We start from the raw sequence: 25913 nt of genomic DNA, 5'->3' as shown, positions 1-25913 counted from the left end.
CACATTATTGTCACGCACGGCAAAGCGGTGTGAGCATCAAACATGTTAACAGTATAAAGCTTTGGGATATCTCACCCTTTGATGTGTACATATCTGTTCAGAGCAGCATGTGTATTCTGTTTTAATCGGAGTTCAACATCAAACATCAAGATCACACATTGATACGATACAGCATCTAGCAAGCAATACATTATGTAGAGATTATATTTAACCACATGAACCCAAGCTTCTCTATTCTGGGACATTCGGTGAAATAGCAGATCTACAAGCTCACACGTCAGATTATAGATTGAGGACCATATTTCTTTCAGTAAAGAGATATGGTGTAGAGGGAAAAAAGAAAGGTACCAAGTGAAATTAAAGTTCTCCAGATATACAAGTTTGTTTGCATTGCATTTCCAAAAACAAAGTGCCATGCTGATTACAATATATGTGATAATACCAGTGGTTAATTCTTAAAAATGTGATGTACTAAGATAGGTCAAAGGGCCTAGTTTACAATAACAGCTTTTTTGGCTTTACTTTTGAAGTATTTTACTCCTAATTTCCTCTCATACTGCCACATGTCTGTCATTCCTATTGGCTGTGGCAGTCTGAAGTGACAGCTGGTGTGATGTAATAACCCCCCCCCCCCTCTCCTAGACAAGTTATAAAGAGCAATATCTAGTTCCATGGATTGAGATCAGCTTAGGTAGATTAATGCTATAGGTCTCTGAAATGTTTGTTGTTTAAAAGCTCTGTTTATAAAACAATTGCAGTACATGAGACCCTGATCTGACAGATGGCCTGAGGTCCCAGAGCCTGTCCATATTAACGGCAGCAGTAGCCCATGGTCTGAGTTCATGTGACTCAATGGAATTTTAGACTCTTCCTCATTCAAATGTATTACAAAAGGGGAGGGGGGACTGGGATTATTATTATTATGCTGTATAATCTATTTATTTCCCCCCCAAAAAACTGAGCCTGCCCTGTGGTTTTAGCATTCGTGGAAAGTGGAGTGAGTGAGCGCTACAATCAGTGAACGCTAGAGTGCAGGCGGCCTATCAGCTTAGAGGGAGCCAGTGATGCCCTGTGGACCGTTTTCACAAACGTGAAGCGTGCTCAGTCGACTTGACTCACTTCAGCCCGTTGCTGTGCATGCCGCTTTTCTAGAAGGGTTGACGTCCTACCAGAGAGCGGCACCAGAGGTTTCTTCGCTCTCCATTGCTCTTGCTGCGTTGAAGGCAGCTGGGTCCCTGTAGCTTCACATGTCACTCAGCATAGTGGGTACCAGTGACCCTCTGACTCTGCTTACCGGATCAACTAGCTCCTTTCCATGAATAAGCCTTGGTGAGAAATTAGCCCGGTTGTATTCGGATCTCGTATACTCTTCAGGTGGGAGATCTCATCGAAACCTTCTGTGATTGACACGTCTGACGCACACCGGAAAACACCTGACCTGAGGCCTGCCTGCTTCCTGAACCTTCTGTGAAATCAAAGTTCTGCACCGCCTCTTCTTGGTCATCACTACATATCCCACCATGCCACACTCCTTCCAGCAGAAAAAAGGTGAGACTTCCAATTAAGCCTGATTTATACTTGGTTGCGCAACCGTTGTGCATCTTGTCTCGCACCGAAAATAGTAGATCTACAAGCTCACAACGCGTGAACGCTATTTTTGGTCCAAGACAATGGCGCGACTAAGTATAAATCAGGCATTACTATCCAAGTGTCAGTGTCAAAATTGCAATCCAAATGTTATAAAAACATTTTGCATACAGTATGTTCATATATTTATTTACTTATATACTGTACATAATGTCATGGGTGATCATTATAAATTCACACTGAGGTGTGTTGCATATCGTCTAGCTTCTGTTCAAGAGCTTTAATTTGCATAAAATGGAAATTTCATGGGAAAGATTTTCATTAAAGACACAATTAGGCGACATGTCAGATAAGTATAATCAGATTTCTTTTTTTGCAAGAACCTGTCAGTCATAGTCGTGTACATACAGAAATTGTAGTCAACATAGATTTGCTGACTGCTGGATTTAATAAGCTCATAAAACAGCACATCGCATTTTTTGATGATTAGCTGTTGGAGAGAAAATAGATATCTTTTACATTTTATACAACTTTCAAGTGACGATTCTAGATCTTAACTTTAAAATAAGACTAAGCCTGCAATAACACATCAAAACAAGACATCTAAGGCTTTATGTGTCAGAGCTCTCGATAAAAGGACAGATTATATGTGACAGCCAAATGTGAGTGACGAGTATTTTGTTGCTGTAAAAAGTTTATGAAATTCCAAACCGTTGAAGGAGATCTACATTCTTTGGTAAGATATAAAAATGTTTTCAGTAACACATCTACTCTTCTACAACAAAAGAAAAACTGGGGTTTTTACGTAAACTAAAGTGAGTCTCAGTTGTTCTGACAGAAAACTGTTTTTAATCATTTTCAATAATTATTGATCCTTCCACCTCAAGGCAGTTTCTTGCATCAAGGCTTCAAGGTGAGGAACTGAAGACTAGAATTTTACCAAAACTCTTAAGTTCTTCCATTTTATTAAAGGATATTTTTCAGGAATGTGTACTTCAATTCAGTGTTACATGACAGGAAAGATAAAATAGCTTGAAAAACCTATATTGCAGGGGTTTTAGCTTCAGTATTAAGACGTACAATGCATAATGTTAATTATTGGTTAAAGCTTTGTTTCATGCCCTTGTGCGAGAGCCCCTATCACATAATGTTAATGCTGTTGAGTGTTGCCAAGTAAATAATTGTTTTCAAGCTGCAGAAGATGAATTTGGAAGGTCTAATGATGACTGTGCTGCTGTGAATATTCAGTTGAGCTCTCAAAGCTTTAGAGGTATTCATTGTGATCAATGGATTGCTTTTAGCCCTTATTTTCAAGGAGAAACTAGATGATATCAAGATTATAAAGTATGAACCTACTGTAAAGTAACAAACAGCGATTGTTCACTATGCTGTATGATGGATGATGAGCCAGCAGCGTCACTGACAACATTGAACAGTTGTGAAAATATAAAAAGAATTATAAGGAGACCATAGCAAATAATGTGCATTAAAAAACACATTAAAGAAAATTTGTTTTTTATATATCTGTGGGGGGAAAGGGCAGTATATCAGTTCTCAATCAGTCAGTGTCTTTCGACATTGCAAACAAACATGTAGTACAAAGATATGGATACATTCGGCAAAATAATGATCGCATAATTTGTTTCTGCCCCACATGAACCAGTTGAGGTTGGAGTGCTACTGTATGCCGCCGACTGACTGGCTTCACATGTACACTGGGGTCAGATCAGTCAGAGTATGCCCTTCTCATGAAAGGTTTGGTTGCTTAAAGAAAAAAAAAACGTATTTAACCACATTACCCCAATAGCGTCCCAGTCTTAACATCTATCAAGTCTCCAAAGTTTGCTCTCTGACAAACATCTCTGTTTGCAAATAAACTCTGAATGAAATTAATGAGATAAATATCACATACATATTTAATTTAAGTATGAGTATCATGTAAATCTCAAAAAGCAAGGAAATATTGGTTTAACCACATGAACCCTAGCATCCCTAATACCTGGGCATGTTGTTATAGGCGAATGTTCGGTGACAATGGGTGAACATTCGACAAAAATAGCCAATCTACAAGCACACAATGTGTTGCAATGCGTGTGTAAATCGGCTATTTTCGTTATTTGACATACAACAAAGTATATGGGGTTAAGTTGTTAAGTCATCCTTGAAAGTTTGAATTCCTCCATATCTTTTAGGTACAGCAGTTTATTTCTGGGGCCACTTGGGATTGCTTTCATCCTATACCAAATCCCATGTTTCCATGCTGGGTTTAAATCCATTTATTGCCTTGGCTGGAGGAAACCAAAATAGCCCACATGAAATTGCACCTATACACTAATGGATGCTGCTCAAATGTTTGATCCAGATGGAATTTCCTCTCTCACTCCAAATATGAAATATGTTGACGGTAGATGGCAGATTACTTCCAGGAAAACAAGCGCATGACACACGGCTCATCCAGATTATTACACAGTGTTAAAATACAACCATGCAGTGGACTTTACCGCACTATGCATGAGATTCTATGGAGTATTTCTCAATGTTTTAAATGTACTTTTAGTTCATTTCACAGAACTGATAGTTTTACCCATGATTAGATAAAACATTGTATGTATTTTATATACATCTTAACCCAGAGCCATATTCAACATGTATAAACATTATAATAATTAAATCTGATATCAAATCGCCTGTCGCAAGCTTTGGCCTAGTAACAAAGAGCACAGGGTTGAAACCACAACCTGGATGTCAAAGTGTAATTTTCCTGTGTTGCCTGGCTAGCCTGTGAGGCCAGCACCGATATTTTAGATTGCATGCACACAAATTCTTGGACTCAGCTGAAAGAGTTATGCAACATTGAAGAACCAGGAATGGTCCGAAAAGGAGCTGAACTTTTGCATTTTGGACCAGGTGCAAAGGCAAAAGAGAGATTTGTGAGTTCAGACTTGCAGTTGTGAAGTCAGGGCTTGGACAAGGACAAGTCTAAATCCCCAAAGTAAAAAAATAAAAAGCTGTATTTGACAGATGTTGTGTCCGGTGCAAATTTGAAAAAACTTTGTAACTTAGATATGCACCTCAAATGTCTGTCACCTGTCAGACACAAAAAGATGAATATCTGAAAACAAATTTGTTGCCGTATTTGTATTGAACAAATTTACAGTTAAGAAACATTTTGGTTAGCTGTAATGAATGTTAAATGCATGAAATCTCTACAATGTGCAATCGTAAATACAGGTTGTGCAGTTTTATAACTTGACCCTGTACAATACATTATCACAACCATACCTGAGATGGAAACATTCCACCAAGACTGCTGCAATTGAAACATAAAAATGGTAATACAGTAGTTACTAAAACACGCTGGGAATTAATTTATGCTGGGATGTGCATAGATTCTTAGTTAAAGGGTCTACACCATGAAAATCACTTTTTTCTTGTTTTTTTGTATTTTTTGGGGTCCCCAGTGTCTCTTGTACCCAAAAAATGTTTTTTTTTTAATTCAGTCATTCCTTCTCATTTCATGGATTTCCAGAATGGGCGTGTCTGAACAGGCGATCTCAGAATGGAAATGTTTCTGATGTCACAAACATTAATGATGGCAAACCCAATGTTAAATGAAAAGTGCCCGAATCGCTCCGAAACTTGTTCTACCCCCCCCTAAGTGGGGGTCTACGAACAAATACTTCGGGCTCGGATTTTGGCTCCGCCCCCCGGAAGTGGGTGAAACAGGCACCTCAAACACTTCTTAGATGCTTCTTTTTATGCAGAATTTTCCCTTTTTTTTTTTTTTTTTTAATATTTTTTTTAAATATTTTTTTTTATTAACAGACAGAATTGCTCAGTAGCCCCCCCCCTGCCCAAGAGGACGTTTTGGTATTGCAGCTGAAAGTGCTGTATAAGCCAGAGACAATTGACTTGGGATGAGTATATCTGAGTGATGATTTAGGCTCAAACCTTTTGAAAAAGGTTTGAGGGACATACACCATATGATATTAAATATCAAATATTTTTTTTAAATTCATGGTGTAGATCCTTTAAATTATGTCCTGTTTCTCTCTTTGACATTTAACTGTAGTCTAATTTTGACATTAGTCTGCATTCTTCGTAATTCTGCCAGGATCTATCCATGGTCAAATCATGATAATATTTTTGAACAGTCTCATATAAGAATGGAAGAACATCTAATCTTCTGGCATACATTATGCACACATCACTTCTCACATGATTGGTGGAAGGGGTTGGGCTCTTCCTGTGATTGACAGAGATGTGACTGAGATGCTACAGTGCATATTATGATTCTATAAGACCAGTAGCACCTATGGAGAACTAGAGAACAGGAACATGGCCATACTTCCTATTGTGTTTTGCTCTAATAACACAGGATTTACAACTTACCGTACAATTAAAACACACAATTTAATATAAATACAATTTTATCAACTACCTTTCATTAAAACAATTAAGGCAACTCTTACAAAATAGATTCCGTAACTTATAAAATGTTTCAGCACGGTCTCACAAAGTGTGTGGGCATAATTTCCATTGAAGTAAACACATTTCATTCATTCAGTCAGTCAGTCATTCAGTCATAAACCGCTTGCCAATCTAAAGATTATGTGGGCAGAGATAATAAATTGTGATTAGACTATCATTGCCTTCCATAATTGATGGTTGGGAAGATAACAAGAAAAAGTTACCTCATAAAAGAAAATGTTAAAAAAAAAAAGTGTTACTTACTGTGTAGGTATTGGTATTGGTCATGGTCATTTGACCTACACAGTAACAAAGTAACAAAGTAATTTGGCTGTTATTAAGATGTTATTAGGATGTTGGAGACGTAGAACGAGTCAGACCCTGCACATACTGTATCTCCTCGCAAGGTGTGTGTAGTACTATCATCAATGACAGGTGTCAAATAGAGTGGGTTGTGTATTATAGGGCCAGAGCACTCTTGTAGTCATGCAGTAACAATTATATTTAAGGTCATTAAAGTAGGCTAAAGTGTGATTTTATTGCGAATGTATTACTTGTCTGGCACCACAAATCACTCAAGTGTTATTACAAGCTTCAACTTTGGTTATATATTAGTGTTTTCCAAACTTCTCTAGCAGAACCCTTTGTCTTACTGTACATATTTTCTTAATCTCTCCCTGCTCCTATACACAGATAATTAAAATAATAAACACATTATTATCGACCACTGAAGCTGCTTGAGGGCGAGCTTATCATTTAAATCAGCTGTGGTGGAAAAGGGCGAGACCTCAAACATGCAGGATAACGGGTTCTCCAGGAGAGATTCGGGAACCATAGGTTAGGCAATACCTCAAAATATTTTCTTCAATGTTGGCTATAGGCAAGGTGCAACAGGTATGGCATGCACTGATGTGCAAAGGAAGTGGAACTAAGGTGTGAGGGAGAGTGTATAGCTGACTCAAGCTGAGGAAGGTAAAACACATCAATCTCAAACCCCACAGACGCCACCACACACATCCTTGGCCCATCACTTTCACAGGACGATTCCACAACCTCTCCATGACTTTTTAGGAACTATGCAGAGTTCACAAGCCTTTTCAACTCCTCAAAAATGGCCCATGGTATTTCAGCTCCTGGAAAATCAGCTCAGTTACATAGCAGATGTACTGTGTAGACAGCAGACGCTAGGCAGGTCAAAGTCAGCATGATTCAGCCCACACGAACACACTGTCACACTGAGCAACGCTAACCTGGCTGTAGGAAATACACAATGCTACAAAACACAAAATCACAGCTATGGCATGATGCTAGGAAGCTGCGTCTAACAGCCAGCACAGGAAAATGAGTTACCAAAATAAACACCACAGATCCGAAAATGAATTTGACCACTCAAACCCTTTATACTTAGTTGATCGGTGTCCCCGGTCTGCACTTGGTCTCCTCCTTTTTCCCTCTACGAATCTCTTCACCGAAATTAGCAGATCTATATTTACAAGCTCACAATGCATATATTCGCCTATTATGACATGGGCAGAACAATGACGCTACGGTTCATGTGTTTATTTGTACCCAAGTTTCACTGGAATTACAGCAACCAAACATGGCAAAGACAATGAGGTCAATGTCAACTCAGCAGAGCAGAGGCCAGGTTGTGAAGAAGAAAGGCCTGGTGGTTCACCCTGACCATCGTTGGTTGGGAGCCAGCCCAGATGGGATACTTGATACATCACAGCCTCCTTTCAATTTCTTTAAGATATTTTTTAGGGCTTTTTCTGCCTTTATTGATAGGAAAGTAGGCTGACAGGAAATGGGGAGAGAGATGGGGGGGTGATACACAGTAAAGGTCGTCGGGATAGGGAATCCTACCTGCGACACGCTGTCAAGCTGGATTACCAGCATACGTGTGGTATGCGCCTGGACCGCTAGGCCAGCGGGCGACCCCTCCTTTCAATGTCTGAGTTGGACAAATAGTGACATCAAGAGCTTGGACAATGACAGTATCCAAATGCTGACAGTGTTTTGCAGTTCATTAATAGTAATGGTGTGTACACATAAAGTACATTTTCAATACACACATATGCACTTTTCTAGTCTCTCTGTTCTTTTTTGACTGGGATACCAGTCCTACATTCAGACGTCCTGAAATTGACGTCACTGGGCAGTTTCCGACCTCTAGAATGAACAGCAATGGACAAACACACACAAACACACACACGGTACATGGATTCTAGAAACACGCAGCAGCAGTCCTGCAACGCGTTTATCTCCACTCCGCCTCGCCTGTCTGTCCCCAGCCAGTGCGCACCGGCCAGCGAGAGGCCAGAGTGTGCCTGGCCAGAGGGGCTCGCTTACACCGTCAGAGACCCAGAGCGCAAAATGAAGAAAGCGATTTTTATCGCAAAAAAGGGGAGACCAAGACACTCTTGTGGAAAAATTAAGTAGCCTTTAATAGTCTGGCTAATGCATGGCAAGAATGAGAAATACACCTACGCCTTACGGCAACATGCCTTCATCAGGGTTGCAAAAAAAGCAATTTTTATCATTTCAATAAATAAGCAAAAAACAACTGCTTCACATGAACAATGTTGGTGTAATTAAGAGATTCGATTGCAATATTTGTTTTATATACACAGATTTACAAATGAAAGAACGTCGGAAAGGGTTCAAGCATTAAATTACAACCCGGTATCCCAGTCACATTGACATTACTTATGTCATTTGTTCTTGTTCCCATGAAAAGTGAAAAGCTTTGCTCGTTCCACATGAAGGGGAACATTATCAGTGCAACGAGTGCAAGTGACCTGGTCATTTGTCAACTGGCATTGCTTTCCTGTAAACGCTGGTAAGACCAGATGTACAGTACATTCTGCTCCTAGGAAGTTGTAATAGTGAAGCCATAGTTCCACAACACCTCATATCCAGCAGCAGCGGGAGTACAGTAGCAGCAAGTAAACGATCCAGAAACCCTGAGTTCTGGATTATGAACAAGTTCTGTTTGAAACATTCTCCGGCAAAAAAATGTCATAATAGCCTTTATGGTCTCACGAGGCAGCCATGGAATAAGATCCTTGGTGTGCTCAGCAATTACATCCATCCAGAATTGCAATTTTTTACTGACCTGACAGGGTGACCTTTTGAAGTGTCTCGCTAAATCAGCTATAATAAACTTCTGTCTAAGTTTCATTAGTGTCAACAGAATTTGGTCTACCAGCACTGTTGATGATGTGGAGGCAAAACCTTGTGTATTTTCAGTAGAACAATGGGTGAAACAGTGAATCAAATGAAATTACTTAATCGATTGTGATTTTTTTTTTTTACATTTTTAAAAGTAGCGAAAATAGAAGATCTACAAGCTCACAATGCATCGCAGTGCTACGTGACCGGCTATTTTAGCTATTGTTGTGTGACACTGATGTACAACAAAGTATAAAATAGGCTTAATCAGACTAATGAATTTAGTCCAAAATATTTAGATGGCCAAAAATTACTTTTGTTTAATGTGTAACGGCAACCTTTGGACAAATGGGTGTACAGATGGGGGATTCTCACACCTCGTGGGAGAATAATTTCTTTTCACTTATTGAATATTTATGCAAAATGTGTACCTCATAGTAACCAATAATGAATACACTGTAAAATAATTCAATTTATAATGGACCCTGACAGGTACATTTCTAACACTTTCAGAGTTAAATTAACACGGATGATTGTGTTTAAATTGTGTATCCAAGAATCTCAATTCTAACTAATTGGGCAACACACAAATGGGGTCACTTATGAGAGAGGATCCTAATGGGTGTCATTATCAGTGGTGGACAGTGAAGTAAAACATTTGATCTGTACTTTACTTGTATTTTGGATACTTATGTTTTTCATTCCTCTACATTTCAAAGACAAATATTGTACTTTTGCCTCCACTATACATTTCTAGGATGGGAAAAAAAGACATCATAAATTAACCACTTAAGCTCTATTTAAAAATAGAAGAAAATGGATGTTCTAATAATGTACTTTTGAATACTTACATATTTTTTAAAAGCATGTACCTTTGAATCAAGTACAAATTAGACTGAGCAACTTTCACTTTTAGTTGAGTAATATTTGACCATTGATCATACTGTATATCCCCATACTGTACGTCATATTATAATCTACAGGCTGACCCAGCATCCACCAGATGGCACACTGGCATGGGTAACATTTCTGGCATGCATGGAAAATTCCATCAAGTTCCCCTCTGCAAGCTGCATTCCTAGCACCTCTCAACCGGCCTTGAGAAAGCCCTGCATCTATAGTACTGTACATGCTTTGAATTTACAAAACTGGTATTCGCACCCACCATCATGCCTCTGCCATGCTCTGCTCTGTTTGTACCCCCAGCGCGTTGCCAGCCACGGCAAGCTTGGTGACCTCAAGGTTATGCCAAACTTACTTTGAGGTTTTGATGATATTACTGATAAGGTCGTGGAGTGGAAGTAATCTATACGTCGAGAATGTCCACTGTTGACCACAAAAGACAGAGATATACTGTATTATCTCCTGGAAAGATCTGTCTTTGAAAAATAAATACGAGATTTCATAAAAGCTTGGTAATTTTTGTTCAACTTAACTTTATACTTCGTTGACCATGGTCCCCCAGGGATCCGTACTAGGCCCCCTCCCCCTCTACACCAAGCTCACAATGCATTGCTATGCGCTGTGAGTTTGCACATTGGCTATTTTCCCCAAATGTTCACCTATTTTTGCCAAATGTTCACCTATTATGAATCAAGAGGGGTTTATTTGTCACTCACTCATATGCAAGAAGTGAAATGTTGGTGGACATGGTGCTGCAATAACAGCTATGCAATATACACAAGATGAGACTATGTGTCTGTAATGAAATAAAAGAAAGTAAGAAATAAGAAAACAAGATAGCAGCATGACATGCCCAGAATAGGGATGTTAGGGTTCATGTGGTTAACTTTAGGCTTGAGCGTGAGTAGTAGTCAGTGTGCAGTATATTTGTTGACTGAGTACACAATGCACCCACCTATAACCACCAGCCACTATCCACTGGCATTCTTGTGGGGAAGTCACAAGATTCTTCAGCAAAACATATCACCACTCCTATAGGGCTGGGCAATATATCGATATTATATCCATATGTTTTTCCATATGTATGGCTAGATATCATCTGGGATTTGCAATATCGTGATGTGGCATAAGTGTTGTCTTTAAACTTTCAAAAACATGCAACATTTTTAAAAAATAGCAAATATTTCCATTTTTTGGCAATATTAATATTATTTGTTTATTATTGATTTAAGTACATCCTATATCCTACATCCTATATCCTTATTTAGAGATTGGAAATTATATGTTAAATCATTTTAATATTTGCTTTTGTTTGAAACTTTTTTTTCCTCCTTTCTTTCTTTTTTTAAAGTTAAAGCTCTATATTACCAAAATCATTGCTATAGTACAGAGTTTGTTCAGTAAGAGGGGTCTTCCCATCTCTACAGCTCTTTGTTAAAAATAAAAAACAATTTCAGACCCGGATACCATATTTTATCCAATTAGGAGAGAACCCCACAAAGACCATTTTATCAGCTTCAATTGGAGAAACAGGGTCATCCCCCCTGTTACTGAACAAACACTCTATACACAGCAATGATTGCTATTAGAATATAAAGCTATTTAACACTTATTTTAACAACAAAAAAAGTGATTCAATCAGAGTGAGTGAGTGTTCACCTATTCGTGACTGTAATCACATTTACACTGATATTAAAAGTAACTTATTTTCTTCAGGTTCACTTTAGTCAGAACTGTTAACCATAATCTTGTCCATTGCACTGACTAGAACACTGCTGAACAGCGCCAGCACACACAGCCATGTTTATACTGGACATCACTGGTTCTCAAACTGGGGTCCTAGAGGGGGTTCCCACTTCCCAGCAAAATATGTTAATATGGCATCAAAATCAGTTTAACCCCTTAAACCCTATTCACCTGTTTCCTAGGCTGTGTGTTTTCCACTTCCTGTCGGATTTCATTGGATATCATTAGTAATCTGACCAGTTTCATTGGATTTAATTGGATCAAATCGACAGGAAGTGGAGATCTACAAGCTCACAACGTGAGCTTTTAGATCTGCTATTCAACATTTTAACATTACAAATCTTTAATGGGGGTCCCTGGCACAAAGTATTTTCAGATAGGGGTCTGCAGCCAAATACATGTCAAAAATGTGACTTGATCATTTGCTAATTACATAGACAGGCAGAGGGCAGGGGTTTCCACATCGCTTTACCATCTCATTAATAATTTTCTTTTGAAGAATCTGCATTTTTGCCTTTAATCTACATTACACTAGGGGTGTTTAACTGACCTCATTAGTATATACAAATTATTATTTTCCCTGCAAACAATGAAGAACAATGTACAGTATACTGTAGATACCCCATAGACTTCCACCATTTCTAATAAGAAAAAAAGAGAAAACACTTGTTTGCCCGTGGCCATATCATAAATTAGACCTAAGGATATGGTGCTGTTTGACTTACATAAGAAAACTTCATCATCTTCAACATGAGAAGACAAAAAGGCAGCTGGGATTCAATGAGTTAAAAAAAAGTGAAACTTAACAATATGAAAAGAATTTCTTTTAAAGAAAGGAACTAAAAAGCCCTCTGTAGCTACCAGCATTATCTGTTTGGTGTTACAGTGTGGTTGCATCATGCCTCTCAGAACAGAACTCCGCACTCCCATCTTTGCTGACAACGAACACTGAAGTTGGCAGAAATTAGCTGTGAAACGAGACAAAAGTGTACAGTTTATGAAAAAAAAGAAAAGAAAAAAGAAGTGAGGCAACCTCCGGGCCCCAGGCTTTTTGTCAGTGGGCATTTCTATTCAGTGACCTATCATGAGCCAAGTGAAAGCAGTGATGCGGTTTAGAAATGCTTCACACTTAAGGGATATTTATACTTAGTTGTGTGCCGGTGCCGTGCAGCCAAGTATAAATCAGGCATTAATCTGAGGTGTGGAACTTTTGAATTTTCTTTCTATGAAGTTACTGGGCCATGTCAGCTTGTGTCAGTGTCACGACCAACCTGTGTCGGCCTTGACATTGACTGTCTTTGAATGGCATACCTTTAAAAAAAAAAAATCAATGCTTGCATAGATGAATTGCAGCCAGGCCCCTGTGTAGTGATGTTGAATTAACCCACAGACAATTCATAACGGGACAATGAGCTGTCAATCTTTTCTCTGCAGTGAGTGGGTGCATCATGTATGTGTGTGTGTGTCGGGGACATTGATCGGTTACCCTCCACTCTTTTCTCAATCCTCTGTAAGTGGGTCATTTATTTTTGCTAAGTATCGGTTGAGTAAGTTTGCCAAGGTTTTGCGGTAATTATCTCATCCTTGTATAGCCGGGCGCAGCATGGGGCCTTGGTAAATTACACATCTCTCTTCAAACTCCTGGATGGTTTATGGCCGTGCATTATGCATAACTGTGTTGGAGCGCCTTAAACATCCCCCAAGTGGATTGAAATAAAGTTGACGCTGCTCTTTGTTTGGAGCTCGACAGTCTTTATTTGGCATTGCTGAATCGAGAGATTGCTGTGAAAGTTTAGGTCTTAATTATTTTGGAGACTTGTTCCCTATTGGTTTGTGAACACCTGGAGTGCTTTTAGTGGGACGCCGGATCCAGATGGGCGGATGCTTGAGCAATCCACAGGGAAATGCCTCTTCCATTATAAAAGAGCATGTCGTCACATAAAGGGTGAAGAAAAACAATGGCACTGCCGTCTATAACGCAACCCTGTAATACAATGTAATTATAATGAATCCTCCACCACAGGCTTCATCAGCATCATTTAAAAGTAGAACTTGATAATAATAAATAGCCCCATCACTGACATCAAATTATTTAGCTAAATACAGTAAATAAAGAAGAAGTGTTTTTCGTTCCCTAACATTCCCTAACACGGTTATTGAAAGCTGAAAATGGGCCTCACTCTTCATAGCAAATATAATGATTGAACTGCTTGTGCAAAGATGGAATCAGTGGAAAGTAGAGTCATGGTCAGTCAGATTGTTTTCAAACACACACTTGCACGCAAGCAGGTACAGTACACATGCAAACACGTCCACCTAAACGCACACACAAGTGCACACAGACCAAATATACGATGACTATAATCCTGTATCATGGGGATTTCCTGTATTTAACTATGAGAAAGTGCAAATAAACTGCATGGTCTAGACCTGCTCTATATGTAAAGTGTCATGAGAAAACTTTTGTTGTGATTTGGCACTATATAAATAAAATGTACTTGACTTGCAGTCAATGAAAAAATATATATCTACACGAGGCCGAGCAGAACACACATAAAAGCTATGTTTAGAACAGCTCTTCCTGTGTTCACTTGTTACCTTGTGGTTTTCTGAGATAAAAGGAAGTCTCCTTTCTTGACATTTGAGTACCAAATATTTATCTTAAATGAGCAGTTTGTATATTGTGTGGTTTGAACCAATCCCAATACAAAATGTGATCTTTCTTTTATGCCATAAACTGCCATAAACTTTCACAATTTCATTTAAAGACAGTTTTGTAAATCTAAAGCACAATAACTGTAGTTTTGGATATGATTATGCTTTATGTGCTGACAAACATATTTATTTCAGTATTAAATGTATTTTGACTTTCAATCCATTTGAAGTACATTCTCTTTCTCACTGGTCATAACAGAGCAGCACATAGACACTGACTGTACATCTACTGTATGCATATACACATTGTTTACACAGTTTAATCTACTTTGTTTGCAGATGAAATTGTTTCCGTGATTTGTATTTTATTTCAGAAATACCGTAGTTTGTGAAAATTAACCACTTAAACCCTATACTTTGTTGACCAAGTTCCCCGAAGGAGTCTATACTTCACCTCTTTTTAGGGCTAAACCAAATCTCATCATCAAAAAGAACGTGTTGTGAGCTTGTGGAACTGTTATTTTCGCTGAATGTTCACCTATTATGACATGGCCAGAATTGGGATGCTAGGGTTCATGTGGTTAATTACATTTTTGTGATCTCTTCTCAGCTCATCAAATGTTCCTTCTGAGTCAAGGAGTCAACAGGATAAGAGAGGAGGGCCAATCAGTGGCATGGAACCACCACAAACCCAGTTTCCAAGGTCAGAAAACAAAACTACAACTGAAACTTTAATTATGCAAATGTTCTGAGGTGCTCCAGCTATCAATTCAATCAATCCAGTTAGTTTTTCTCGTAAAATATATACCGGTACCCAAACTATTTCATTTCACTTCAGTCCTCATCAATTACATAACAAGATGTTTTATACCCTTGTTTAACTTTAGAATGAAGGAAGAAAAAGAAACACTATTAAGAAGTAAACTGGGAAATAAAGATTCACTTTTATTCATGTCCAGCTCTGACAGTTGATGCAGTAAGGACACATTCTTTAACCAAAACATTCTGCAGCAATGCATGCAATTCATTTTCCAAGACTCTTTCCACTTTAACTATGAATGATGCGTTTCACACTCTCACACATACAGGTTTCAGAAACACCAAAGCACTGATATGCAGTGGTGGACTAAGTACTAAATCCCAGTAGGCCTACTTGAGTCAAAGTGAAGGTTGCTCAGTCAAGTTTGTACTTTAAGTACTGGAGTACTTGCTTTAAAAAAGAAATACTTGATGCATTGCTGTAATAACTTCAGACATTTTTTTTTTATGTGAAAATATCAGATCTACAAGCTAATAACGCCTCACATCGTGATGCGCTGTGAGCTTGTAGTTCTGATATTGTCACTATATTTGAATTACGGCTTAAGTGGGTAAGTCATAATGTAGAATAATTTTTCCCTTAAATGTAATGGTATTAAAGTACAAGTAAGTCCAAGTATCCAAAAATACAAATAAAAACTCAAATAAAGTATACAGAAACTCAAAATGCACTTATAGGCTACTCAAGTAAATATAATTCATTACTGTGTCCACCAATGTTCATATGGCCTGTATTAATTACATACAATTACATATTAAAGACAGGTGATAGTAGTGTGTACTATGCCAAAGTGGTGTAGTAGCGTCTGTGGAGCTTTTAAATATTTGTATTAGTTTTTCTACTTTATACCCACACACCCATTTGACCTTGACCTGTTGAACAGGTTTTTTTGTAGCCTACTCTAAACAAAGTTAAGTACATAGCTATATTATTATTGAAAAGGAGCACATTCTTTAAATGCATAGATGGGCCTATAATAATTCATATAGCTTCAATTCACATTTGTCTTTCCTTTCGACTGAGGTTGTGCAGCCTTTCGTGCAATACGTACGTTTTATTAGCTTGTCTTTAGCTTGTAAATTAAATAAAAAAAAGAAAGGAAGGAAGAAAAATGACCCATTTATTATCCAGTTTTGGGTCATATTATCGTCAGAGGACATCGGCGACAAGGATTTACCGCCACAAATCTGACAGATCACTACTCAAAAATTCTTGATACTCAAAAATCTACTATTTTAGCCTTTTCTAGCATCAGTAATAGGGATGCAGCGCACCCTATACACGTGTAAAACACACATACATTACATTCATTGACAGCCGTAGCAGACAGTTATACAGTAACATTTCATAATCCTTAGTTATTCCGTATCCCATTCCCTTCTACAACAAACCCTCAGAGAAGATGATACGCAGCAGTCCGCAGCTTTGTTTTGAAGACAGGAGACTGGAATTAGATTAAAAATGAAAAGGAGAGGGAAAAAAAGAGCATCTTGAGACCTGTCTGTCCTTATGAGAATACATCAGATATCCAGCGTACAGTGTACCATACATGCATGGCATTCAATGTGTTTCAATCGGGGCAAAAGCGACGCAGGGACACTTGCTTATGTCATGGAATATGAATTAAGCCCGGTTTCGTTACACTTCGTCGCACGACGGTGTCGCGCGGCGAACATAGTCGATCTGCAAGCCCACGACGAGTAGCGTAAGCGACGCGTCATGGCCTTGTAGATCGGCTATGTTCACCGCGCGACACCGTCGTGCGGCGAAACGCGAATCCAGGCTTTGGTTCTGAGAACCTAGGGGGCGGGGCTTAAGGAACAGTCTACGTAGCCAGTTTGTCGTCCCATGTCTGGACGCAACCAAACGAGCGGGGGGGGACGCGGAACGTACAAAGACAATTTATCCTAAAATGCAGAAAAATGTAATATTTTTTTATCCGTAATTGAATAATTATAATTTAATATAACCGTTACAAAACTCCCCGCGCACAAGAAGCGCTCAAATATCCACTTTGATGAGTTCACATGTTGACCCCGTGAGAAAAAGGACTCTCCCCTGTCTTGTCGAAGTGGTACGACCGCAGACTCAAATTCCGAGAATTGAGCACGGCTGATTCTTAGAACTGGGGTTCTTAGAAGTGGTGATGCAAGAAGTTTCTAGGAAAGCGCTACCAGGTGATTTTTTTTTTAAATTCCTTTTTTTCCTCTAATTTGGCGCGAAGTCCGTTGACTTTTAACTGTAACATCAATGCTGATGTTTTGCTTTGTTTTAAATTGCATTTCATGTGTGTGGTGATTGTTGTACATTTTTATTCTAGTGTAAACTGTTTCTTATCCTAGGAGCCCGGTGATGCGGGTGCGTGTGATCTTTGGGTTTTTGTGTGACTGTGTGGAGGTTCAGTTTATGCACGTTAGGAGACAGGAGGAGACTGTGTGATAAATGATGATCCATGATCCATACTGTTGAATGGCTCCTTCTCTAGTGACAGTGACAGTGTGGCGTTGACAGATCAGATCGCGTTGCACTAGTTCTTCTCTGGTGGGCTGGAATGGAAGTGAACCCGTCCTTCCATCGGGGATGTCGCTGTAATAAAGCAGCCAGAATCTTAATAATCGAGGTCAATCACTGTCTTAGATTAAGCAAAAAAGCCGAAGCTGTGTTTTGGAGTTTAGTGGCTTTTACAGTTAATGTTAACTTGTAAATCTGTGGTGGTGGTGTTGTTGTTGTTGTTGTTGTTGTTGTTGTTGTGTCTGGGGCTTTGATTTGCTTTGACAGCTCTGTGTTTTTAACGCATCTGGGATCTTCGCTGTCCATCATGTCAAAGCTGAACTTTCCTGGCAACATGTCTGTTATATATGTATCTCCGAGAGTGTGTACAAAATAGAACCAAATGCACCCGGAGGGTCCATGTGTAAACTCTCAGAGTTACAAATGGATAGACTAACATCCTTTTAGATCCAGTGTTTGAAGTTTTGGTTGCATGAAACAATAAGCCCCCGTGGCTGAACGTTAGGCTACATTGTAGCGGAAACACTGGAGCTCACAGACAGTTGTCTGCATTACAATGTTTCCGCCGTTCGAGGAGAAACATTGTCGCACTTAACTTTGTCACAGCGCTGTGTGACTGCCTGGCACGCTGCGAGCCACTCCAATTAAACAGCGCTTAATTGAAATGTGACCGTTAATGTATGCTTGTAGTGAAGTGGATTGGATTGGATTTAAACCTGCCTAAAACGCTTCTGATAATGGGGGATAAAGTTAATTTGGGGGAATAAAATTGCTCTAAGATCGTTTAAAAATAGCTGTTGTATCAAGATATTGGATCAATCAATATCAGTTTAGGCTGCATTCTGTGGTTTAACTTTTAAGTTACACTGTATTCTATTCTTTAACTTGAGGTTGCATTCTATTCTTTAAATTTATGTTGTATACACAACTTGAATTCAACTTTATTTTCGTACGTGCTTCCAGTTGCAGGCTAGATTCCTGGCAATGAACAGAGCAGATCCCCTCGTAAATCTGTCTGTTATGGAATCTACTTCTATTTTGAGTGTGTAAAACGGCACCTCTAAATCGCATGCAGTTAATCGTTTTAAGAAATAGGATTATTAGTCTAGGCTTCAACTTTGTGTTGATAAACGGTAGTATATCAGTCATAAGTTATAACGCATTAACGCGGGCTTTGTTGCCTGAAGTTAAATTATTTCTATAATCGTGCCAATTTCACTAGATTAACGGGAGATATTCATACATGTTGATGAATCTTGTGACGTGTTTAGTTGTTATAAAACGGTTCAATGTGATGGTAATTGTGTCGGCTTGTCAGACATAACATTGTCGTTTATTATGTCTGCCCCATCCTAAATTGTGTCAAATCGTCGCCTCATCCACTGAAGGGAAACTCCAGAACAGCGTCAAAATGATAGGCTAAACAGTTGTCCTTTTTGTTGTAGCTATCCAGTGTGACATAGACCAAATCATATTGTTAGTTCTCTAAATGACACTTTCGAAATTAAAATTTCATATTAATTTAGAAAATGACATGTAGGAGATGCACCCTAAAACCATCAGCTGTCAATGTTCAATGCATTCCTTTATATTTCTCATTGATAAGACTGGCAGGTTTATGTACGTTATAACTCACTTTATGTGATATCAAATACGTTGTAATTTTTCATGTGTGGAAAAATATGAGAAACATTTACAGCGGCTAGTACGTACTAACTGTCAACCGGTGGTTGATTCTGTGAACGTTATTGGCAGTAGAATGGCGCCGCCTTCTGGCAAAAGTTTTACACAGTCTGCAGTTCAAGAGTGGTTGTAAACTAGGCTAATTGATGAATATTACTTTCTCAAACGTTGCATTTATTTCTACACAATGGGTCTTCACACGGTTTGTGTACCAATAACTCCTTCTCACCGCACTTTCCACTCAAAACTTCAGTGGAATAATAAGTTATGTTCTCTTTCCAGATCTTGACAAAATGGCTTGTGCAGCTGACAGCTGCATACAATTCACACGCCATGCAAGTGATGTGTTGCTCAACTTGAACCGTCTGCGTAGCAGGGATATTCTTACAGATGTCACCATCTTGGTTAACAGACAGCAGTTCCGTGCACACAAGACTGTTCTCATGGCTTGCAGGTGTGTAGAATTTGTCATGCATGTGTGTAAAGTCTGATGAGAGCAATGTTTTTAGAAACTGCTCTGAAAGCTAATTGACTGACCATTATATGTCCTTCTTGTTTGATGATTTACAGTGGGCTCTTTTACACAATCTTTACCGATTCCCACAAGTGCAACCTTAATGCCATCAGTCTGGACCCAAAAGTGGACCCGGAGGGATTTGCCATTCTCCTGGAGTTCATGTACACATCCCGTCTGACGCTGAAAGAGAGCCTGATCATGGCTATCATGAACACAGCCATATACCTGCAGATGGACCATGTTGTGGACACCTGCCACAGGTTCATTAAATCCAGGTTGGTGGACAAAGTGGTTGTAGCGTCTGCGTCTGTTCTCTGATCGACATAGATCCCGATGGTAAAATGACACCTGTTGTGGGGGGTCCCGCTGGGCTAGCGGTCCAGGCGCATACCCAGGGCCGGCCGCTGCCGGCCCTGGGTATGCGCAATATAAGCGGTCGCTTAGGGCCACAATCACTAGGGGGCAAAAAAATAAATAAAAAAAAAATTACTTTCATATTGTAATTATGTCATGTATCTCCTATCCAACAACTAGTGTTATTATTTTAGTATGCAATAAAAAATGACAATGATTTTATAATGGGGGTGTTTGGGGGGGTCCACCCCAAAAAATCTTGCTTAGGGCCACGAAAATCCTAGGGCCGGCCCTGCGCATACCACATATAGGCACTAATGCCTATCAAATCCCGATTCTGATTACCTTTGCTGCGTGTCACTCCCCATCTCACTCTCCCCGTTTCCTGTCTATATACTGTATACTATGAAAAAGCTAAATAATATATCTTAAAAAAAAGAAAATGACACCTGTTGCACGCTCCTCTGCGTTGTTTTGTTCACTCTGCATTTCTCTCCACAGTGATCCGTCCGTCAAGCTGGCCAGAGATGAGTTTTTGGTTAGCCCCTTGGTGTTGCCTCAGGATGTCCACGCTTACCGACCCCATGAGGTAGTTGACAGTTTGCACGGCCGCGTAGCCCCGTTCAGGGACGGGAGGCCCTATGGTTCGAACATGTTCAGTGGGGTCGGCACGCCCAGCAACTATCATCTCTATGGTCAGTTTCCTATGCCGGGATTCCCTTTCCCTCTCTGCAAGCTGACAGACGCCAAAAATGTTTTTACTGATCTGGCGAAGGGCGGCATCCACAAGCACTGCTCTCCGCACGACAGCGGCGTTAGGGCCGATTACACCAGAGCAGTCAGCAACAGCTCCTCCAGCATCATCCATTCCACCTACGCCTCCAGGGAGGTGGGGAGAGACGACGAGATGCGGAAGGAGATTCACGAGGGCTTCGGCCAGTCCGTCGGTCTCGGCCCCAGGAAGCGAGCGTTTCCTGGCTTGTCCCTGGAGCAGCATCAGCAGCAGAAGGACATGGGCAAAGAGCTGCCTCCTCCAACGGAGGAGGACATGCTCCATCAGCATTACCCCCTGGGGATTGCCTCCTCCTCCCCTGCTGGCCGCAAGAGCCTGATGAACAGCCCGCAGAGCCCGCTCAAATCGGACTGCCAGCCCAACTCCCCCACGGAGTCGAGCAGCAGCAAGAACGCCGGCCTCTCCCAGGCTGCCCGCACCCAAGCCCCGCAAGGGACGCAGGACCCCAAGGCCCGCAACTGGAAGAAGTACAAGTTCATTGTGCTCAACCAGACGTCCAAGGAGGACGAGGCCGCTGGACTGCGGGATCCTGAGATGCGCTCGCCCCAGCGCCTCGGTCCGACACCCTACCTCCATCCCAATGACCATGAGCACCTTGAGCCGCAAACGACAACCAAGAGTAGCGAGCACGGCGAGGATCTACCGGCCCCTCAGGCCAGTCGCCTCAACAGCCTCATTAACAGGTGAGCCCTAATCTTACAGATGCAGAACTGCACTTTTATCAAAGTTGAAAAGCTGGCGAGCAAAGATATTTTTTTTGTCACTGGTGCAATATGCACAGCCTCTGTGGAATGACACAATTTTCTTGCATTTTGAATGTTACTGGAAAAAAAATCAAATTCAAATTGCAAGATCCTCCGTTAATTTAACTTAATTACACTCAAGTAAATTAACACTGAAGATTGTACCGTGTAGGATGATTACTTGCATCAGTTTACATTTACCCTAAATAACAAGGATAATATTTTGAAGCAATGTGTGTAATGTTAAACACATGATCCTTTCACTCATCTCCTTCCCAGCTAAAGGTGGTGCTGTACCTTTGACATATGCATTAACATTTCAACCCTATATACTTAGTTGACCTGGGGTTGCCCAGGGCCCTATAGTAGTATTTCCAGTAAACCAAATCTCTTCGCCAAAAATAGCTGACCTACAAGCTCACAACGCATTGCGCCGCACCGCGTTGGGAGCTTGTAGATCAGTGCAGTTCTGCTAGTATTTCCATCTAAACCAAATCACTTCATTAAAAAATTGTATATCTACAAGCTCTGCCACATTGTGAGCTTGTAGATAGGCCATTTTCACTGAATGTTCACTCCAGAAAAGGGGCGCTAGGTTTCAAGTGATCAAAAAACAAATATGCTTTTGAAATGTACCGCCCGATTGGAGTTCCAGTGGTCTGCGTCAGTACTGTTGCCATTTATTTGTAAGAGAGTTCTATCACATGTGTAACATTTGTTTTGTCCCCAGAGCACTAGAGGGATCACAGAGGAATGGTGACAGCCATCCTTCTCACTACACGAGCCACAGGAACTGCTCTTCCTGTGGCTCTCAGTCTCCCCAGCACTCTGAAATGTGCCCCAACCCCAACACTTCGGGGTCTCGTTCGACAGAGGAGATGGCAGAACTGCACTCAGAATACTCTGACTCCAGCTGTGGTGAGAAAATGAGACCGATTTATAGAGCAAAATTCCGAGATAAAAAAATCTTTATCTTTGGCTAATATAAATCGACAAACTATTATGAATTTACTCATAAACGTTTAAATCAATTTCGATGGTCTTTTTTCCCCACCCTCAACAGAAAACGGTACATTCTTTTGTAACGAATGTGACTCGAAGTTTGCCGATGATGAAGCCCTTAAACAACACACGCTTCAGATGCACAGCGACAAGCCATACAAGTGTGACCGTTGTCAGGCAGCTTTCCGCTACAAGGGAAATCTCGCCAGCCACAAGACGGTTCACACAGGTAACATGAACAACAACCCTTTAACTTTTTTAGTTTTTTGTATCTATTGATGGCACATTCTTCTGCGGGCATGTGCTCTTGCTAGGCCTATTGCTGATTTGTTTTGCTATGTTTGCAGGAGAAAAGCCGTATCGTTGTAATATCTGTGGCGCTCAGTTCAACCGACCAGCTAACCTCAAGACCCACACTCGAATCCACTCAGGAGAAAAGCCATACAAATGTGAGACATGCGGAGCTCGTTTTGTACAGGTGAGCCTCTCTTGAGGTAGCAATGTTACTATACTTTGGATTTCCTTCTTTTTTCTTTTACTGGAAAAGGTGGAGACTTGGCTTTTAACAAAACAAACAGAATACCAGCGCTGATGGATCCATCATCTTCTATGTGTTGAAGGCAAAACCTGGAAAGTGTTCGGCATTTGCTCTCAATAAATAGAAGAATGATGGATCCATGAGCATGGTGGCTCTGTTTGCTTTGTTACTTGTCACCACTGTGCACCCGATGCAGTTTAAAAGATCAGGAGCTGTGTGCGCTTCTACTCTTTGATTAATGGCTTTTCACATGTGGTTTTAGGTTGCTCATCTCCGTGCCCATGTGTTGATTCACACTGGTGAGAAGCCATATCCATGTGAGATCTGTGGAACACGCTTCCGTCACCTGCAGACACTTAAGAGTCACCTGCGTATACACACAGGAGAAAAGCCCTATCATGTAAGTAGACATGTATTGATGCATTTACAATGAATAAAACAAACATTGTTTTCAGTAGTTCAGTGGCAGCTACAGTAGTATACATAATGTACCTTCTTTTTAAATGTATTTTTTTCTTTCCCCCTCCAGTGTGAGAAATGCAACTTGCACTTCCGCCACAAAAGTCAGCTACGACTGCATCTTCGACAGAAGCACGGAGCCATCACCAACACAAAGATCCAATACCGTATGACTACCACGGACATGCCAACTGACTTGACAAAGTCATGCTGAGCTGCAACAATGGGATGGGTGCAATCGTGACCATGGCATTTGAAGACCCCAACTTGTACAATCATCCAAACTTGTAGTGCCACACTGTGTTGATTTAGATTTAAAAAAAGAGGAATTAACTGGCAATGAATGCCATCTAAACGGGTTTCCACTACATGTGAACATAGAGCCACTTACGGCATCTTAGTCACTTTATTGTTTCTATATAAATATGAATATATAGCTATGTTGGGAGTGTTTCTAAGCTTTGAAGGTACGTATATAAAGCTTTATTTTGTTGAAGGATGGAATGTAAACAATCCATTTTTGAGGATACAGTATTTTATATCAAAGAACTTACTTTTCTGAAAGTATTGAAATTTTGATTGACGGGTGGTACATATATTTTAAGATAATGGAATTTCTGGCAGTATAAAATAGTTGTCTATACATTTCTATCTATGTACATGTAGAACATGTCAAGTTGCCATACTCATGTGAAAGAGAGGGGGGAAGTATAATTTCAATTGACATTTTATTCTAAAACGTATCAGACTGCTGCTCTTCAAACAAAAAAAGGATTTGCATGAGGCATTACTGCTGTTGCCAACTGTCAACATACATTAAGTGGGCAACTGCATAACTATTGTCACATAATGTGTAATTATATCTATGGGATTGCTCTCTGCTGGCAGAGCCAATCTGCAACTTAAGTGTTGAAATATGCATTTCAAGGTACTGCTTTGTTATGACCAAGAAAATATTTTGCTTCAAATGTATTTGTATTGATGTGATTAATTTTATTTTGAATTTTTTTCTTAAGTGAAGGTTTACAGTTTTGGTCATTGTTCTAGAACCTACAGTAAAGTTGTGTAAGTGTCAATCTGTTTGTACTGTACATACACTGTGTATTCAATGTGCCTTTATCTATGGTGACTGAATTCCTTTCCATTCAGCCCAATTCTATTAAGGTACAAGTCAAGGACACCACTTGTCCTAAATTCCTATGTGTGCGGGGGTGTGTGTGTGTGTGTGTGTGTGTGTGTGTGTGTGTGTGTGTGTGCGTGCTTGCGTGTGTGCGTGTGCATTTGTATATAGTTTTTATGCTCGGTCTCCAAACATGCAAATTCATCATTGCTTGAGCTGTAAATCTTCAGGACTTTCTTTTGGATTGAGCTTTTTTTTTAACTACATTAAACTTATTGTACAACGTTATTGATGTATGAATGTAAAATAAAGGTATTGGATTTCTATGTATTAACCTTCAAGTGAAGCATTGACTTTTTGAAGAACTTTTGAATCACAATTGAACGATCAGGAGACGTGGGTGTAATCAGAACAGTATGCAATTCTTCAAAACTTTGAGCACACAGCTGCTAGGGATTTTCTGGCCCAATCACACAAATGATTTGAATGAAAAGATCTATGAGCCATGGCATCTTTGAAGGCCTCTGCCAGCCCACAGTCCTTGGAGTCTTAAGAGCTTTTCACTGCTACTCACTGCAGACTATTTCCAGTGTGTAAATTAAAAACATTGGTAAGCAACAGCACAAACTTTTTGTGCCCAAGTCAAAATATCAAGGCAGTAAGGCACAACTATATTCATATCGAACATAGCTGATCCACAACCTCAACATGTTGAGTGAGCTTGTAGATCTGCTGTTTTGTGATTTTTTAAAGTAAATAAAAGTGGTTAAATATATTTTTAGGGTGTAGAATTTGCCTGTATTAGGAAATGAATGCGCACAATTGGCACAAAGTACTG

The 25913-nt window shown here is 39.9% G+C and overlaps 1 protein-coding gene across 2 annotated transcripts; it reads left to right on the top strand.

Moving 5' to 3' along the window:
* The first annotated feature begins 15165 nt into the window (after positions 1–15165).
* bcl6aa (BCL6A transcription repressor a) lies at positions 15166–25349 on the top strand. 2 transcript variants are annotated; one of them, XM_080431382.1, is made up of 9 exons: positions 15166–15238; positions 19832–20003; positions 20120–20341; positions 20922–21896; positions 22687–22874; positions 23020–23187; positions 23306–23436; positions 23759–23896; positions 24026–25349. In XM_080431382.1, exons 2-9 carry the CDS (start codon positions 19843–19845, stop codon positions 24167–24169), a joined length of 2127 nt encoding a protein of 708 aa, XP_080287508.1. In that variant the 5' UTR covers positions 15166–15238; positions 19832–19842; the 3' UTR covers positions 24170–25349. The 2 variants fall into 2 exon arrangements, with proteins under 2 accessions (XP_080287508.1, XP_080287507.1); XM_080431381.1 differs by lacking the exon at positions 15166–15238 and adding an exon at positions 17495–17532.
* The last annotated feature ends 564 nt before the right edge of the window (positions 25350–25913 follow it).

Source organism: Gymnoscopelus braueri (genome assembly GCF_963280865.1).
Source record: "Gymnoscopelus braueri genome assembly, chromosome: 6".
NCBI lineage: Eukaryota > Metazoa > Chordata > Actinopteri > Myctophiformes > Myctophidae > Gymnoscopelus > Gymnoscopelus braueri.
Note: the sequence above shows the minus strand (reverse complement) of the source record. Positions and strands in the feature narration are given on the sequence as shown.